At 49.9% G+C, this 19,858-nt stretch overlaps 1 protein-coding gene across 1 annotated transcript in view; it reads left to right on the top strand.

The window, feature by feature from the left end:
• COL23A1 (collagen type XXIII alpha 1 chain) overlaps positions 1-19,858 on the top strand; it is a 354,295-nt gene that overhangs the window by 265,138 nt on the left and 69,299 nt on the right. The window contains exon 3 of the mRNA XM_049707215.1: positions 18,646-18,690. Coding sequence (XP_049563172.1) covers positions 18,646-18,690 — 45 coding nt within the window. The remainder of the gene's footprint in view (positions 1-18,645; positions 18,691-19,858) is intronic.

Genomic DNA, 19,858 nt, shown 5'->3' on the forward strand with positions numbered 1-19,858 from the left:
TTATTCTGGCCAAGAAATAGCAGGCCTCTCCCAGTGGGAAGTTGGGGAGGCTTGAGTGCTTTGCAGGGTCTGCAGTTGACTCCCTCCTTGCTGGCAGGAGGATCCTGGGGCCTGGGTCTTGGAGAGGCCAAGGCTGGCCCACTCCATCTGATAAGATACAGCTGGAATTGAGGCTTCGTCCAGTTGTCTTAGAAATGGAAGCTGACTCTGGTGGATTCTGAAGTCAGACACAGCAGATTTCTATCTTGGCTGAGTCATCCACAGAAGAAATCAGATAGAGTAGTTTTCACCTGGGAATAAATTTGTTTCACAAAATCTGGAAATCAATTTGGCAGTGAACTTTCAGGAGGGTTTGAGGGGACCAGGAGCAGAAATCCAGCTGACACTTGAAACCTGAAATTGGCCACCTAGAGGAGGGCTTTGTGACTGACAAAAAAGCTAACAGTGCTTTTTGGCTGGGGAGCCTGAAATCTGATCTGGGACCCCCAAGGCCAGAGCCTCCGGGCTGGCTGGGTTCCTACATACTCTTCGGCTTTTGTTGTCCTCAAGCTATATATTCAGGCCTGCCCTGTCTGTCTCGAGAAACCATCCTGCCCTTTCCACCTGAGTCCCTTTGCTGGGGTTAGTGAGGCCCCATCCTCTCCTCACTGCTTTGCTGCAAGAGGTGCCTGCCCGTCCCACCGCCCCCCAGCCCTCAAGTGGCCTTTGGGACCATGGGCATCCAAGTCAATACCCATTGTCAGGCCCTGCCCAGCCTAAGGGGGAGGGGGGGCACCTGGAAATTTGTAAGCTCAACCAGTGCCCAGACGATTCTCCCGTTTGAGAACCGCTAGCCTGAAGGATAAAATACAAATTCCTTACGATTAGGCTCTGCAGACATTTAGGTCAGTGCTTCTCAAACTGTGGTTTTGGATTAACAGCATCAACATCATCTGGGAATTTTTGGAATTTCAAATTCCCAAACTTACTAAATCAGAGACTCTGGGGGTGAGACCCAGCCATCTGTTACAAGATCATTTCAGGTGATTCCGATGGGGGTGCAAAGTTGAAGCCCTGCTACTTCCTCTCACTGCAAAACCTTTGTACCTGCTGTTCCTCCTGCCTGCAATGCCCTTCCTCTCTGCCCAGTCAGCTCCGGGCATCTCTCTGACCTCATCTTAAGCATAGGTTTCTCAAGGAAGCCCAGACCCTCCAGGTCAGTTGTGTTCACCTATCATATACTGTAAGAGGTCCCCATACTTTTCCTTCATAGCACTTACCAGTCTGTAATTTGGTACATTATTGGACCAGTGCCTGTCTCCCCCACTAGTCTGTAATGATGGTGGAGGCTATGCTATCTTACTCCCACTTTATCCCCAGTTCCTGGCATAGCACCTGACAAATAGAGGGGATCTGTTGGTAATTATCACTTTCCTCTAAATAACATGAATATCCTGCAACTTGATATTTCAATTTTCGGCATTATCTATTAGAAGTCCAAAGCCTTCCTTTTTTCTCAGTCCTTTGTGTGAAACCTGCCATTTTCTCTCTGGATGTTTTTGGAATCATCTGTTTAACCCCAGAGTTCTGAAATTTCAACTTGAAGTGCCTTACCAAGGCATTTTCTTTCACTGAGCTGGACTCTCAGAAAACCAAATTTCTTGAATTTTTTTTTTAACAATTTCTCCTGCAAATTTCTTTGTTCCCTTTTTCTGAAGTTTTTTTGTTTGTTTGGTTGGTTGGTTGGGTGGGTGTTTTTGGTTTTGTTTTGTTTGCTTGTTTTTTATTGAGGGGCAAGGAGAGGGGGGACAGTCCCTTGTCTAATCATGATTTCCTGGACTGATTTTCTTATCTCTTCTTTCCAGTCATCTGCATCTATTTGTCTTGTTCTCCTTTCTTGGAGACTTCCCCCAACCTTTCACAATTCTTTCCAGTGGAATTTTAATCTTTGCTATCATGGGGTTTGTAATATTTATTTATTTATGTTTGGCTGCATCTGGTCTTAGTTGCGGCATACAGGATCTTCCGTTGAGGCACGCGGGCTTCTCTCTAGTTGTGGCGCGCGGGCTCCAGAACACATGGGCTCTTTAGTTGCCAATACCATCTCCATCGCAACTACTCAACTCTGCCTTTGTAGCATAAAAGCAGTCATAGACGGTTCATAAACAAATGAATATGGCTGTGTCCTAATAAAGTTTTATTTACAAAAATGGAGGATGGGCAAAATTTGGCCCATGGGCCATGGCTTGAGACCTCTGGTCTAGATTCCAGCTCATCAGATACCTGGTGCTGCCAGTTCCTGGGCTTTGGGTATTTGTTCTGTGTTGTAGGTTGGGTTGCTCTTGAGGTGTCCCCAGTCCTGGCTTAAAATATTGGCTGACGAAGTGAGAGAGTGGCATTGACATATATACACTACCAAATGTAAAATAGATAGCTGGTGGGAAGCAGCCACATAGCACAGGGAGATCAGCTCGGTGCTTTATGACCACCTAGAGGGGTGGGAGGGAGACGCAAGAGGGAGGGGATATGAGGATATATGCATACATATAGCTGAATCACTTTGTTATACAGCAGAAACTAACACAACAATGTAAAGCAATTATACTCCAATAAAGATGTTTAAAAAATATATATATTGGCTGTCCCATTTCTGCACAGGCAGTAATCCCTCATTTGTCTACTTCCCAGGTTCCTAAATATTGTTGCTAGTATTTCCTCTCCTGACCTGTTTGCCCTTGGAGCTCAGGTTTCTGGAAGTAGTCGAGATAAATGTATACATTTCATCTCCCATCCTTAAATACCTGGATTCTTTTTTTTTTTTTAAATAGATCCCTTGGGTTACCTCTATAAACATCTAGAAATAATGTTGATTAGGATTGGTTTAGGTTGTGTGTTTTCACCAAATGGTACTTTGTTGTTATTTTTTTAAATAAATTATTGAACACACACCATATAAAATGAAAGACTTCTGTAAAGACTTGAATATAAAATGACTCCTTCCTTTCTGAGGCATTGTTTTGGGAAAAAGCTTTACTTTATATTACAGCCATAATTCTAACAAAAACTGCTTTGTGAGAAAGGTATCAATATGTCCATTTTACAGATGGGGAAACTGAGGCCCAGAGTTACCCAAGCTCACTGGATAGTATGTGAGAGAGCAAAATTTGAACCCAGATCTCTTTTTACCATCCTGCTTCTGTGCTAAGGAAGTTGCCCTGGGCTTTGATTTTGTTCTCTTAGGGAAGAGTGGCATGCCCAGATTTAGAAAGGTGCCTTGGATGAGGGGACCAGGGAAGAGGTCAGATGGGGAAGCCAGCCTGGAGGAAGGGAGGCTGTATGAGGAGGCTGCTGCAGATGGTTGAAGGCAGTGAGGCTGAGAGGACCCATTTGACAGGGATTACAGAGACCATGGGCAGGACTTATAATTGAATGGGTGTGTGTGGAAGAGGGAGGCATGGAAGATGAACCTGTGATGAAGGGGGAACCCTCAGCCAGAGAGGGCAGAGGGACTGCCCTACCCTGTGGAGGGCCCTGCCATCGTCACCCAGGTGAGGCAGTGTCGGTCAGTCCAGCTCCCATGATGGTTGTTGAACCATGGCCACTCTCTGCATGTTCCAGAGCCTAAGGCCTGGCCAGAGCCTAGAGTTTGATAGGCATGGTCCCTGCTCTGCAAGCAAGGTCCTTGTTCTCAGCCCTTGGCATGGGAACAGGAGAAGGGAGGTGCTAAAATATCAGGGTTTGAGGGGTCCTTTGAGCTCTCTGCTTCCCAGAGAGGGATCACAACTTACCTGCCAGGGGTTTCTGTTTAACTCTGGGATACATGGTGTACAGGGAGAGCCCTGATCCCAAATGATCAGGCCCAGGTCCCAAGCACCATGGAAGCTTTCAAAGTGGGAGCAGGTAGGCCAGTGGCTGGTGCTGTCCTGAGGGCTCCCCAATGGCCAACAGCTGCAGCAGCCTACAGGGATTGTCCGCCAGTCCTCAGACTCTGATATGGAGGTTCTGCTGCTTCTTCTCTGCCTGTCCCCTCTCCTGAGTCCCTGGTTGTCCTCTGCAGAATGGGGATGAAAGATCACTAGAGAGTGATAAATCTGAGTGGGCCCCATCAAGAAGTCTGTTTCTGACAGAAAATATCTGCAAGGCAGAGGTGGAATTTCAAGCCTTAGAGGGGCTATTGACTCCACTTACCCCAAGCTGCCACCTCATTAGTTCTGGGCTATAGGCAGGGTGGGCAGGTTTTCCATTTGTGGATGGCTTTATCTCTGCTTCTGTACCAGCCCTGCTTCCAGGCATCCATGCTCCTTCCCCAGACGCCCACAGCTCCTGCACATCTCTCTAAGATCATTTCCCATGCTGGGCTGTAATTGGCTGTTTGCATATCATCCCCCAGCTCCTCGTGAGCTGCGCAAGAACAAGAACCAGATGTATTTATTTGAGTATCCCCAGTGCCTGGCACAGAGTGGGTTAATGTTGGATGGACAGATAGACAGATAGATGGATGGATGGATGGATGGAAGGATGGGTGATCAAAAGGATGACTGAAACAGAGATGGATAACTTAACAGATGGGTGAACAGATGAACAAATATTTAGGTGAATATTTGATTGTCTGGGTGAATAAAGTCTTTCATTCACTCAGAACTATGTAGTGAGTAGTTTTTCTACAGCGGGATATATGGATGAGCACATGAGTAGAAGGAAAGAAAGAAATTGGTTGGAGGGAGAAACAGCATAACAGGTGAATAAACCGAGGAGGAACTGGAGAAATGCCTGGGCAGACAGACGGCCCATGTTCACACGTTCACGGTCTCCTCTGAGGATGTCAGTGTCTGTGAGCTGCAGGAGCTGTTCCCAAGGTCCCTAGGGGGAGGGGGTCCGGAGAAGAATTCACAAACACTCTCTGTCTACTAAAAAATTTTTTTTTCTCTAAATAAACTTTGAATCCACTTCCAAATATGTTTAGAAAGAGCAGTGGTGACATTCATGAAGGGTGAATTATAAGTGCTTCATTTGGAGCTGTGTTTAGGGACCCTCAGAAATACATACAGTCCCCAAAGCAAGTGCTAAAATGCGTATAAGACAAGAAACATATGCTGAGTATGATGATGTCAAGCAGGCTTACTGCAAGCATATGTGCTGTACTGTTGCTGGAATACTCGGCAAGAGTTCCAGAAAGAGGCCTTTCCTGAAATGGAGGTCAATGAGAATACTCCCCCTTCTCATAAATCCTTGGGAAAAAATAGACCTGTCTCCCACACACATGCGGCTAATTATCTGGGGGCCCATGGATCTCCTCAGAGAGTGGTTAAGAGCAGTTTACTAGGGCTAAATCTGCCCCAAGTGGTTTCCAACAGCCCCAGCTAGAAAGACTGTGGCAGCTTGCCCTTGGTTCATCAATGGGTGTTTTCCTACCCCAGTGGGCAGAGAGGGTGAGGCACATGTGCTAAATAATAAAGAAGACAAGATCACATCTTTCCCTTTCCCAATGCCCAGCAAAGATCAGACCCGGAGACAAGCTGCTGATGGACACCCTAGAGTCCAGAGCCTCTTCGCATTGCCGCTGGTGACCATCCACCTTAGTCCAGTTTAACTGGGTTTGGCCTGAGCCAGGGCCAGGAGCACCAAGGCAAATTGAATATGGTCTCCACTTTGTGGGGCTCACAGTCTAGCAGAGAGAGAGAGAGAGCTGGGCAGACAGCTCCATCCCAGTGCACTAAGTGCTGAAGCAAGTAAATACCCCTGGCCCAAGGGTGGGCAGCCAGGAAGGCTTCCCAGGGGAGGGTCCATGTCTTAGTTGGGTCTTGAAGGATGAGTAGGAGTTATTCTGGCAAGTAATGGGAGAAATGACATTGGAGACATGAGCAACACATGGGGCTGTGGTGTGTTCCGGGCCAGGAGTGATGTATGGAGGACAAGTAGGGGATGGGCAGAGCAGGCCAAAGAGGGAAGTCTGGCTCAACCTGGAAGGGCCTTGGCCAAAGAGCTCAGACTGTGGCCCAAGGTCAGTGGAAAGCCTGTGAAAGGCTTTAAAGGAAGTGGCATGATCAGATTTGTGGTTTAGAAGGACTGCACTGACTGTGGGGCAGAGAATGAAATCAAACAAGGGAGCCACGGAGGAGGCCGTGACCGTTGACCCAGGGAGATATGCTGGTACCAGACCTGGTGCGGATAGAGAGGGGCAGACTCTGGTTCTTTCTCTTCTGACTCTGTCATTTGGGGCGTGTTCCTTAACCTCTTGCTACTGTAAAACGGGCATAATAGCACCCACCGAATGGAGTTGTTGTGTGGTGCACGGTAATCCACGTAAAATGCCAGGACAGGGCCAAGACATGGTCAGCCAGTAGGCTTGTCGTCTTTTGTATTTGGAGGGGGTGCTCAGGAAGTGTGAATGGGATGGATCCACCCACATTCCTGGGGGTTACTGGGTGGATGGTGTTGCTGTTCACAGAGACTGGGAATTCAGATGGAGAATTGGTAGGGCAGGGGATAAGGACTTCGGTTTAGGCCATTCAGCCAGTTTCTACTAGGAGTGGTGGGGAGCTTCTGTCCCACCTCATCTAATCCTGAGGCAGAAGAGTCTGTGGCTCAGAGTATGATCTCTGGCACCAGACCACCTGGTCAAGCCCTGACCTTGCCACTGATACTGTGTGACCCCAAGCCAGTGACTTGCCCCCTCTGGGTCCAGTTTTCTCCTCAATAGAATGAGATGAAGGGTGGCTGTGAAAATTACAGGAGGATTGACATGACAGAGCTCAGAACACCACCTGGTACACAGTAAATTCTAAGTGAGTGTGCACTGCAGTAGTCCTAGTAGTAGTGGCGGTGGTGGTTGTAGTGGAAATCATTGCTGGTGGTTTATGAACCCAGAACTGGTGTTCCTTGGGTTTTGTAAACTCACAGCTTGGCTCCAACCCCCCATCCCCTGAGCACACAGAAGGTAATGTGGAAAGTACAAGGCTTGAAGTCTTTCGTAAGAAAGAAAATATTTAAAGAGAGAGAGAAAGAAAACAGTTGGGTTTTGAGTGTGTTTCCTGGACCAGCAGCAACAACATCCCCTGGGAACTTACTAAAAATGCAAATTCTCGATCACTCCAGCGCCACTGAATTTGAAACTAAGGGTGGGACCGAGAACCCCTGAGCACTTTGGAGGGTGACCCGGCCCTCCTGCACCCACAGAGCAGTACCAGACCTAGGATGGGAAAGGAGCTGCTTGTGTCTGCGTCTCTAGCCAGACGATGGCATCTGGATAGAGGGGAGAAGCCCCAGGCAGTCCCTAGTTCTTTTCCTTAAAAAAAGAAAGAAAGAAAGAAAAAAGGCAAGTGCTTTGGAATTGGACACAGCAGGGTTTGAATCCCAGCTCTGCCACACACCAGGTGTATGACTTGGGACAAGTCCCTTCTCTTGTACTCCATTTGTAGGGTAGGGTAGATGCCACCTCCCTGGCAGGGGTGCTGAGCAGAACAGAAGAGTGAACACCTGTACAGCCCTGAGCACAATGCCTGGCATGTTGCAGGTCCACAAGCAGGAGCACCTTCCTTGCTTCCCACGGCATTCCAATACCCTGCTCCAGAGCTCTGGGAACAGCCAAAGTGGTGGTGACGTCTCCCCACGGCAGAAGTCTGACCTGGAGCTGTAGGCAGGAGCTGGGGCCTGTGTATGGGAGCTGCCACTCTCAGCAGGGGACTTCCAGCTTCCCAGGCAGGGCTCCTGCATGCCCTACCCAGGGGCCACCCTCCAGATAAGGCCAGCCCCAGCCAGAGCAGCACAGAACCTCGGGAGGGAAAGAAAGGGGCCACTTGTGTCTGAGGACACCAGGCCTCTCTGGCCAGACTGTGGCATCTGAATAGATGGGAGATGGTCCCAGGGAGTCCCCAATGTCCCCACAGCCAGGGGCCCTGGGGACCAGGTGAGCCTAGGAATCTTGATGGCTGTGCACAGCTGGCCTGCCCACACCCCACTTTCAGCTGCCCCAGCCCACAGGCCCCTGCCCACCAGTGCCTCCCTCTCAGGTAGTGCCACATAAGTCCAACATCCTCCACCCCCAACGTCCTCCACCCCAACGTCCTCCAGCCAGCCAGGGAGCAGACCTGTCCAGCCTCCTTCGACTCCAGACAGCTGTGGGGAGGACGGGACAGTCGAGCAGGTCCTGGAGAGGTTGGTTTCCAGGCACAGAGAAGGTCCTTACAGATGGAGAGTGGCACAATGAGGGCATGAGCACACCTGAGCTTGCAGGGACAGCGTGTCAGGGGGTGGTCCCACTGGCGACATAGCCAGTCCCCACCCTGTCACACTGTGTCATGGTTAGCGCCTCAGTGGGCCGGTATCTCTGGACCACAGAACCCAGAGACAGGACCCATGCCGGGTCCATCACGGGATTCCCAGTGCCTGCAGGGCCTCCAGTGGATGTTTCGGGAATGACTACCTGAGTGACAGACTGAGGATTGGGTATTCAAATCCCCATTTGGGGCCTAGGAAACTGAGGGTCTGAGAGGTTAAATGTCATGTGTTATCTCAAAGGACCTTAGGACCTGGGGTCACTATCTCCAGTCCAAAGGTGAGGAGACAGACACCCTGAGGCAGGAATTGGCTTGCTCCAGGCCATACTAGTGAAAGCAGAATTTCTAAGACACAAACACAATCCTTCTTCTTTAGAAAACAGGCTTTGTGATGGTAGGGACCCTGTCTGTCTTGTTTACAAAGGTACAGGGGATGAAATCAGTCTTTTGAGTTTTATACCCTTCCACAGCTGCTCGGGAAGACAGCCTGGTAGGGCGTGGCCTATGATCCCAGAAAGACAGAGAGGGAGAGGAGGGCTATCTTCTCCCAAGGGGACCAGGAATGAACAGGAACACCAGGCACAGGACAAGCCTTTTTTCTGCTAGAAATGAAAAATGCTGCCCAGCTAAACAGAGTTACCATGTGACCCAGCAACTGTACTCTTAGATATATACCCAAAAGAATTGCAAGGAGGGACTCAAAGAGATACTTGTACATCAGTGTTCACTGAAGCATCAGGGTAGGTGGAAACAGCCCAAGTGTCCATCACCAAATGAATGGATAAACAAAATGGTGAACAGTGGAAGAATATTCAGCCATAAAAAGGAATGAAGTCCTGCTCCATGCTTGCTTTAGTCCGTTCAGGCTGCTATGACAAAAATACCATGGACTGAGTGCCTTAAACAGCAAATATTTATTTCTCACAGTGCTGGAAACTGGGAAGTCCAAGATCAAGGCACTGACAAATGTGGTATCTGGTGAGAGCCCACTTTTGTTCATAGATGGCCATCTTCTTGTATCTTCACATGGCAGCAGGTATGAGGAAACTCCCTAGGGTCTCTTTTATAAGGGCACTAATCCCATTCATGATGGCTCCACCCTCATGACCTAGTCACCTTCCGAAGGCCCCATCTCCTAATACCATTGCCACATTGGGAGTTAGGATTTTGATATATGAATTCTGGGAGGACACAAATATTCAGTCTATAACCAAGCTGCAACATGGATGAAACTTGAAGACGTTATTCTAAGTGAAATAAACCAGACACAAAAGGTCAAATACTATATGATTCCACTCATATGAGGTACCTAGTGTAGGCAGATTCATAGAGACAGAAAGGAGACTGGTGGTTTCCGGAGACTGGTGGTTTCCAGGTACTGGGGGAGGGGGAATAGAGGGTTATTGTTTCATGGGTATGGAGTTTCAGTTTTACAAGATGAAAAGAGCTATGGAGGTAGGGATGTTAGGGATGGTCGTACAACAGTGTGAAAGTACTTAATACCACTGAATTGTACTTTTTTTTTTTTTTTTTTTTTTTTTGGCTCCATAGGGTCTTCGTTGTTGTGTGCAGCCTTTCTCTAGTTGTAGCGAGCGGGGGCTACTCTTCGTTGCGGTACGAGGGCTTCTCATTGTGGTGGCTTCTCTTGTTGCAGAGCACGGGCTCTAGGCGCGTGGGCTTCAGTAGTTGTGGCACACAGGCTCAGTAGCTGTGGTGCACGGGCTTAGTTGTTCCACAGCAAGTGGGATCTTCCCATACCAGGGATTGAAACTGTGTCCCTGCGTTGGCAGGCATATTCTTAATCGCTGTACCACCAGGGAAGTCCTCTGAGCTGTACTCTTCAAAATGGTTAAGATGCTAAGTTTTATGTATATTTTATCACAATTTTTTAAAAATATTAACATTTTTTAAAATATAATGTAATATACCAAAAACTATTGGGTGGTTCATATGGTATGTGAATTATATCCCAGTAAAGCTGTTTAAAAAAATTATGCTGCTCATAACACTGCAGGACACAGTGTGCCGACCCTTCCAGGGCCAGGATAAAGAACTGCAGATGTTGAAGCACATGGGCCTGCCCACACCCCAGCGTTTGAGTGTGCGGGGAGGGCCATGGGACCCCCAGGCCCCCATAAGGGGCCAGTGGCTGAAGGACAGGAAGCCACTGCTTTACTAGGGAAGGAGGAGCAGGAAGACGGCAGAGTCGCCCCCTAGCAGCCTGTCTTCAGTGGACAAGGGCCAGGGAATTCAGACCCAGCTCTTGACTGCTGACACTCTCCAGTGGGAGCCGTGGTCCTTGCCCTGGCCCTGGAGGTCAAGAAAAACAAATGGTGACTCACTTGGGCCCCTTGGGAGTGTGAGTCAATAGTGCAGGGAACTGTGTGAGGCCTCACGGGCCAGGATGCCGGGAGCAGCCCAGCAGGGGCCTCTGCAGAACTTTTCCACTCAGCCTCTTGGCTGCTCTGGGGTGTGTGGTCAGTGAAGCTGGAGCAGCTTCCTCAGAACTTAAAGTCCTGTCAGCGGGCAGCAGAGGAGCCCGAGCTGTGGGGCCACTTGACCTTGGGCAGCCCCTCTCCCACTCTGTAACAGGGACGCTGGTGTCCCTGCCTCATGGGTCTGCTGCAAGAATTATGTGAGGTGCCAGCAGGTGATGGCAGCAGGTACCTCATCAGTGACACCTTGGTGCCCTCCTACCACCAGAACAGAGTTCATTCATGCTCTGACCATTTGTTTAGCACCAACCCATGTGTCACAATTGCCTATCAGGCGATTGCTATGAACCAGCACGCAGGAGCCCTATCCTCAGGGAGCTGACATCCTAGTGAGGAGAGAGAAACCATAAACACTAAAGAGCAAATAAAATAAATAAACCAGGTAATTTTGCTAGAGATAAGTGACTGGAAGAAAATAAAACAAGAAAACATGCCAGAGAGGGTGATCAGTGAAGGTGTCCAGGAAGCTCAACAAAGAGTCCACCATGCAGAATAGCCCCAGCCATGCGAGGAGAGCCCCAGGACAGAGGGAACAGCTGGTGCAAAGGCCCTGAGTTAGGACCGGCCTGGCTGGCTTGAGAAGCAGAAAGAAGGCTGTGTGGCAGGGGGTGTAGGTGGGGAGTGAGGGGGAGCAGTGGGAGATGGGGCAGTGTGGAGAGCCTCCTTGCTCACAGGCTGCCCACTGAAGTGACCAACCATCTGGTTTGCCTGGGACTGTCCCAGTTTTAGCACCAAAAGGCCCAGGAAACCCCTCAGTCCTGAGCACACTGGGATAGTTGGTCACACTAGTGCCCACTTGCTTCCCTTATTTCCTGGATGCGGAAGTGAAAGTACCCTAGGCCCTTCTGGGGGCTGGCATGCCCTTCCCTCAGCAGAGCTCTGTTCTCCTGTTCGCAGGAGTGGGAGGCCTGGGTCCAGCGCCCTTAGGGTCAAGTTGCCTTGGAATGGGTGGGATAAGCTGAGTGGCCAGCTTTTCCCTGAGGGTCACTTCCTAAGTCCATGTCCACCAGCGTGCTGGCCATGCTCTGAAGGCCTCACTTGCTCTTTTCTAGGACCTTCTGACTGGACTTTTAACATGTAGGTTATGAGAAATTCTCATGGAAATCAAAGCTCACATGAAGGGCTTTTAAGCTTAAAAAAATAAAATATTTGGGTTGGCCAAAATTTCGCTCTGTTTTTTCCGTAAGATGGCTCTAGCCAGTAGAGCTTAGATGTCTTTAACTTCATTCAAAACAATTTTGTTAGATTGTATTGTGACAGCTGTCATATCGGTGCATTTTTTAAAAAACTTATCAAAATTGGTGAATTTTTGTGTAGCCATTTTAATATTGAAGATGGAAGGAAAAAAGCAACATTTTCAGCATATTATGCTTTATTATTTCAAGAAGCGTAAAAATGCAACTGGAATGCAAAAAAAAGAGATTTGTGCGGTGTATTGAGAAGGTGCTGTGACTGATGGAACGTGTCAAAACTGGTTTGCAAAGTTTCATGGAGATTTCTCGCTGGACGATGCTCCACGGTCAGGTAGATCAGTTGAAGTTGAAGTTGATAGCGATCAAATTGAGACATTAATTGAGAACAATCAACGTTACACCACATGGGAGAGAGCCAACATACTCAAAATAACCAAATCAAGTGCTGAAAATCATTTGCACTAGCTTGGTTGTGTCAATCACTTTGATGTTTGGGTTCCACGTAAGTTAAGCGGAAAAAAAACCTTCTTGAGTGTATTTCCACATGCGATTCTCTACTTAAACGTAATGAAAACATTCCATTTTTATAACAAATTGTGACGGGCAATGAAAAGTGGATACTGTACAATAATGTGGAACGGAAGAGATTGTGGAGCAAGTGAAATGAACCACCAACAACCACACCAAATAAAGGTCTTCATCCAAAGAAGGTGGTGTTGTGTATATGGTGGGATTGGAAGGGAGTCCTCTATTATGAGCTCCTTCCAAACGATTAATTCCAACAGGTACTGCTCCCAACTAGACCAACTGAAAGCAACACTCGATGAAAAGTGTCAATAAGGAAACACATAATCTCCCATCGGGATAATGCAAGACCGCATGTTTCTTTTTTTTTTTTTAGCATCTTTATTGGAGTACAATTGCTTTACAGTGGTGTGTTAGTTTCTGCTTTATAACAAAGTGAATCAGCTATACATAGTTTCTGCTTTATAACAAGGTGAATCAGCTATACATATACATATATCCCCATATCTCCTTCCTCTTACATCTCCCTCCCACCCTCCCTATCCCACCCCTCTAGGTAAGACTGCATGTTTCTTTGATGACCAGGCAAAAACTGTTACAGCTTGGCTGGGAAGTTCTGATTCATTGACGTATTCACCAGACGTTGCACCTTCGGATTTCCATTCATTTTGGTCTTTACAAAATTCTCTTGGACTTCCCTGGTGGTGCAGGGGACGCAGGTTCGATCCCTGGTCCAGGAAGATCCCACATGCTGCGGAGCAACTAAGCCCACGAGCCACAACTACTGAAGCCTGCATGCCTAGAACCCGTGCTCCGCAACAAGAGAAGCCACCGCAATGAGAAGCCCACGAACCGCAACGAAGAGTAGCCCCTGCTCGCCGCAACTAGAGAAAAGCCCACGCATAGCAACGAAGACCCAATGCAGCCAAAAAAAAAAAATTCTCTTAATGGAAAAATTTTCAATTCCCTGGAAGACTGTAAGAGGCACCTGGAATAGTTCTTTGCTCAAAAAGATAAAAAAGTTTTAAAAGTTATAAAAAAGCCTTTCTTGACTTCTCTGAGCCTCAGTTTCCCCAATCTTTAGAGAAAAAAGTGTGGAGAGGGTTTAAAGCATTTTTCAGAACTGAGTATAGATTCAATTAGATAAATTGCACAAAAGTTCCTGCCCTTAGGGGCTGGCAGGAGGGAGGAGCAGGGGCTGGGGTATGGGCGGGGAGGGGGTGGGTTGCTGAGTGACTGTTGGAGCCAGGGGAAGAGGGAGAGGGAGGGGCCTGGGCAGGCTGTCCCCCGGTTGGCCCCAGGGTTGTGAGAGGACAGCAATAAAGCAAGCGTTGCTGAAGGAGGTATCATCAGGGGAGGGAGGTGCCGGGAAGGATTGAGGGAGACCACCACTGCGAGAACCAGGTCCTCACTGCTCAGGCCTCCCTGGAGCCTGTTGGCGTTCAGGCCCCCTTTGGAGTTGGTCAGTGACATGAGGGCTCCAGCCCAACCAGAGATGAGATTTTTATCAGTTAGAAATGGTTCCAGTTTGTCTGGCCTCGAACAGTGCTTGAGAAAAGCATCATCCTCCCTGGAGTTACTTAATGTGCAGATGGTTGTCACAAGGGTAATTTAGCAGCGAGCTGGAGCCCTCACCAGCCCATGCGATGCCTGAAACCTCAGGATTTCTTTGAGAAATCTCATTCCCAGACCACTCAGCCCGGGCATCCTGATCCCTAGGTCCACAGACAGACTGTGATTAGGGACCTGGAAAAGCTCCAGACTGTCCCTGCCCCTGTGGGCTCAAGGTCAGGGTGTAATGAGGGCTTCGCCAGCCTCTGGACTCAAACCCTGCCCTCTATACCGTACTTGAGCTATACTGAAATATAGCTGCCCTGTCTCAGGCTTCACCCACCTTGGGAAGCACATAACCAATGTACATCAAGTCCCCAGATTCTAATGGCCCAGAGGCCCCTGCAGCCAGTTATTTCTTGGGGTCCCAAATAGGCCCCTCTTTTGTGCCCCCAAGCTGGTGTGTCTGCTGCCAGCTCATCTGTTTAACAGTTCTGCAAGGCAGGTATAGTTGCCATCACCCCTAAAATTTTATCCTCACGGATTGGGAACCCAAAGCTCAGAGAGGTTGAGTAACTTGCTCCAGGTTAAACAGCTTCCTTTCAGTCATGTCTTTTCCCCTTCTGCACCAGCATCACCTGTTGGTATCTGTTGCTCAAAGCCTCTGGAAGGAAACTTTGCAGGTGCCACCATGGCAGCACCCACTGTGAAACACTAGCGTCCCCATGGCTGCCAGCCCCTGACCCAGAGCCGTGTGGGTCACACAGAGGTGAGAACAGCCTGAGCTGGTCTTCATCACCTGGAGACTCTCCAGCCGGGACGGTTTTTCCAGCAGCATCCTTGGGCAAGACCTGAGTTTCTCCATCTATACATCAGCAGGTCGATCAAGACAGACTCCCAGGTGCCTTCCAGAGCAGCCTGAGTGTCTGAGTCTGTGCCAGAAGTGGGAAACATTCTGCCACTGTAGAAAGGAAGGAACAGAAGAAAACCAAGAAGCGGAAAGCTCTGAGGCAAACTGCTAGGCCAGGAGCCTGGTTTTGCTTGTTCGGAGAACATCTGGGCTGCAGCCAGCTGGCCAGGCTATCCCTGGGAGCCCAGATCAATCTGCTGCAGGCCTGGTCCAGATGCCAGAGGGCCACAACCCATCTGCCCTGCTGCTTGCCCCAGGGTGGCCACCCCTTCCATTGTCAAGGCTGCCTGCCTGGGGGTTCGACATATCTGGCACAGCTGCCCTTGCACCTTAAGAATCACAGACTGATGATGAAGGGCTCCGCAAGGCGCCAGCTGTGTGGCCTTAGGCAAATCTTTTCACCTCACTTAAGCCTCAGAGTTCCCCTCTATACAGGGCATACCAGCATCTTCTTCAGAGGGCTGAGTAGGGAATAGATGAGCTCCTTGGATGAGCCACAGGAGATCTGGAGCACAAAGGGTTCCAAGTTCCTATTTGCTGGATGAGTAGCTGGCCTGGCACCTAGTAGATGCTGAACCAGGGCTGCTGCCCATGGCCGGCCCTCAGCACCTGACAATCTAGAAACTCATGAAAGGCCGTCCTTCCTGCCTTCCCCACTACAGGTTCCACAATCCAGGCCTTGTGTGTGCAAGGCCTCTCTGTTTGCAAAAGCAGCAGACAGGGAGCCTAGTGGTCAGCATGGGACTCAGCTCTGGCATTCCCCGCTCCCAGGGCCTCTATTTGATCAAGGCTGGCAGGCCTCACCACCTCCATCACCTGCCGTAGGGAGAAAGGAGAGAAAGTATCTTTCATCTCAACAGCTTTGCCCATCAAATAAGATAGTCTTGCATCTCTTCTAAGCCATGGATCTTGTTAGATTTGACAGTCTTTTAAAGAGATTGCCAAGAAATGGTAAAGAGGGACCTTAGGCTGCACAAGATGCGGACTGCACACTGCAGTGGACTACCTTCTGTTAGGAGGAGGACAAACGAGTCACAGCAGGAAGGGTGGGTGGAAGAGGCTAAGTGTGGGGGCAGCCTTTGCCTGACACCAAGGAGGAAGGGGTCTCAGTTAAGTGTGGGGCAAGAGGATGCCTCGGACAGCTCCCAGGTGGTTTCTGGCTTGGCTCTGTGGGTACTGATCATACCTACACCTAGGAGAGAAGAGAACGCTGTTGGGAGCACACGGAGAATTGGGAGATGATTTTGGGTTTGGACATGTTGCCTCTCAATAGAATTATCTTGGAGACAGTTGAATGAGTATGAACCTTAGAAGAGTGGGTTGACCAGTTGTCAGTTTGTGAGCTGTTCACACAGAGGCCTCCAGGATCTGGTTTGAATTGGCCTGCAGAGAGTTCACAAGCCTCAGTCTCCTTTACTTAAGCCCTTTCAGTTGGGAGTCCTGTCCAGCCTGCCAGGGCTACAGCCCCACAGGCCCTGTGCACTCAGCAGCCCCCAGGACCACCACCCAGTCCAGGCCTGCTGGGAGCTTCCCCCAAAGGCCCTGGGAGGCGGGGCACCCCACCCTGCCTGGGCAGCTGCCCACTTGCTAGCATCTTCCTCATTGGGCCTTCTGCCTAACCATGCCACCCAGGAGACCCACCCCGAAAAATCCATTAGTTCAGCCACCTCAGCGGCAGTAAATGTCTTCATCTGGCTTGAGTTTCCCAGATGGAGAATTTTACAGTCGTACCCAGTAATGACCGTTAGAAAACCATGGCGCTGCTTTAGCTTTCATGTCCAGGAAGAGCCTGGCTTACTCTCCCACTCTTGGGCCCCTTTCCTGCCACGCCCCATACGTCAGCCTGAGGCCCAGGGCGAGTGAGCGACCTTGCTGAGCCAAGCACAGGCCTTTTATAGCCTGGTGAGAGCACAGAATCCAGGGACCAGTTTGCTGGACCTTGTGAGTGAAAGCTGGGCCTCTTCTCTCCTACAACCAAAGGAGCATGATGCTGGGTGTGCCATTGGGGTCCCTCTTCCCACACCCTCACTCACCCTGAAAACAGATGTGCCTGGATAGAACGGGCCAAACACCGGCCAGCCTCACGAGGTTTCCAGGCGCTGTCAGCCCCATGAAGGAGCCGGGAGGAGAGCAGGATGCATGTTTAGCCGTGAGGGGTCTGAGATGTTGGTGAGACACCCACATGGAGGTGTTGAAAGCAGTTGTCCATGCACTGCAGGTGTTGCAGGCCTTGGCTGAGATCACTGACCTGGAGGCTCTTCATAAGCTGTTACACTGGTGTGAGGAGCTATTGTTTGTTATGGGGGTGCCAGAATCTCAGCCTCGCTAATCAACACAGCCCTGAGCCATTCCAGCATAAAACTCAAGGTCTCTGTCTGGTCTCGGGAAAAGTCAAGGGCTATGTAACTGGCATGAATTTCTACTCCCAGAATTCAGGGGTACATCACTTATATGGTCAAATGATTTTAGACAAAGGCGCCAAGGCTGCACAATGGGGAAAAGATAGTCTCTTCAACAAATGCTGTTGAGAAAACTGGATACCCACATGCAAAAGAATGAAGTTGGGCCCTTACCTTATACCATATACAAAAATTAGCTCAAAAGGTTAAAAGGTTAAAATTAACTCAAAGGTCAAAAAGGCAACAAAAGCAAAAATAGACAAATTGGACTACATCAAGCTTTAAAACTTCTGCACAGAGAAGGAAAACAGGAGGAGGAATCAGGGGTAGTTAGACTAACAGGGAGTGAAAACGGAGGCAGAGAGGGGAAGGCAAGGGAGCGTCAGGGAGGTTTGCAGCAGGGCTCCAGGAGCGGCGCCGGGATGAGGGCGCGCTGGCTGAGGCCTCAGCCCTCCACTCCCAGGCCAGGCGAGCTGTGCTCTGGGCCCTGCTGCCGCCAGGTTCTGGGTTCCATGACCCAGAGCCCTCTTCCTCTTCAGCAGCGCAGTCACTCAGGTCTCGGGGGCTGACATGGGCCGAGGGGCAGAAGGCAGAGGCAGGATGATCTGCATCAGATGCAGAAAGTGCAAAAATGTATGGATAAGACTGGATACGGAAAAGAATGTGCATTGGAGTGTACATTATGTGCAATAAATCACAAGAAATTTATAAGCGGCTCCCTGGAGCTGTGGGGGAGGGGAGAGAGGTGCCAAAAAGTCTAGTGAGCAAAAGGAAGTAGATGGATAGGATAGAGCCTGTTACCACCGAGTTTAAACATTTGAGATGCCATGATAGTGTCTTTATGTGGTGCGTTGTCTCTGTTGTTTTATTTTAGTGAATATTAAAAAGCATTTGTCCGGGCTTTTGTAAGTTAACTCCCACCCTCAGCCTTATTTTTCTTGAAAGTGTGAAGTTTCTCAGTGGCAAAACTCTTCTGCCTCAAGAGTTTCTAGGTAGTAAACCTTTTTGAATGGGAAAGGACTTGGGAATGAAATAATGAACAGTTAATTGAATAACTAAATGAATGAGTGAGGGATGAGAACGCAGCCAACAGGGGAGGATCCAGAGGAGCAGGGGGGAGGGAGGCGCAGGAGATGGCGCTTTATCCCCACTCCTCTCCCCTCCCCCAGCCAGCAAGGTGGTGAGCTGGCTGCCCCCAGGCTGCTGTTATGGGTGTGGGTTGGGGGGTGGTGATGCGGTGGTGCTGGCAGCAGGCAGGCTGTGCCCAAGCTCACTGGGTTCCCTTCTTAATGAGTCCGTCCTTGTTTTCCTGTCTAGGCCCCCCTGGACGGCGTGGCAAGCCTGGAAGAAGAGGTGATCCCGGTGAGTCCCAGGTTTTCTTAATTACTAAACCCAGGCCTGGAAGTCTGCCCTTGACCTGGGACCTGGCTGGAGGTGCCAATCCTTGCACCACCCCATAACTCAGGACCTTTGGTCCTGGGCCAGGTCTTTGTGTCCCCTCCAATTCCAGCCACTGTCCCCAGAGCTGCAGTGCCCAGTGCTGCCTTTCTTGGCTTCTTGACACCATTCCAGTGTTACAATTCCAGTGACAGTCCCCTCTATGCCCTTGGCCACCTCCCAAATCTCATTATCAGCCTCAGAAACTTTAATCCCTGGTCTCCCACTCTGAAACGGCCTCTTGTCTTTGCGGGACTCGCTACTGTGGGTCCCTCAACACAAGATGGTTCTCCTGTGTGTCCCCATCCCTCCCCTGACATGGCCTGTCCTTCCCTTGGCAGAGGCACCAGGAGAAGATCCTTTCCATACCTTCCATGCAACCTGCAGACTCACCTGTACTCACCACCAGCCTCCCTCCTGCCACCTTCATTTCACCCAAAATGCACTCTCTCTGTGTGTGCCCTTCCCCCAACTCACAGTGAAGCTTCCCTTAGAGGCTACACACCCCTACCCCACTCCCATCTCCTCTGCCTTGCTTCCACTCCTCCCAGCCCCTCCAGTCTCTTCTCACTGTCACGCCACTCACATCCTTTTGACCAAAGTTACCACTGACCACCTGATCGCCGTACCAGCAGACACAGATGCGTTGCTGTCTCTCTTCCTGGGCCTCACATTGGCCATTCCCCTGGGTCCCCCTCTGACTCTTGCCTGCGTTTCCTCCCACATCTCTGACCCCTTCTCGTATGCCTTTCCTATGGGGCCCACTTGCCTCTTAAATGGATCTGCCCTTGGCCCTCTTCTCTCTCTCCCACCCCTGTGGCTCCGGCGCCCCCATAATGCTGATGACGCCCCCACTTCCTGCCTCCAGCCAGTCATCTCCTCTGGACCCAGAGGTTGGACCTGGCCCCAGTGAACCCAGCACTTCCCCCAGCTGCTCTCCTCTAGTTCCCCATTGCAGGGAGGGGGCCTCCAGCCGCCTGCTTCCCTATGCAGACACCAGGGCATCATCCTTAATCCCTCCCTCCCCACTCCCCCACCAAATCCCCATCAGCCTCCTCCTCAGTATGTCACAGCACTGTCCTCATCAGCACAG

This window comes from Orcinus orca, chromosome 3 (genome assembly GCF_937001465.1).
Source record: "Orcinus orca chromosome 3, mOrcOrc1.1, whole genome shotgun sequence".
Taxonomy (NCBI): domain Eukaryota; kingdom Metazoa; phylum Chordata; class Mammalia; order Artiodactyla; family Delphinidae; genus Orcinus; species Orcinus orca.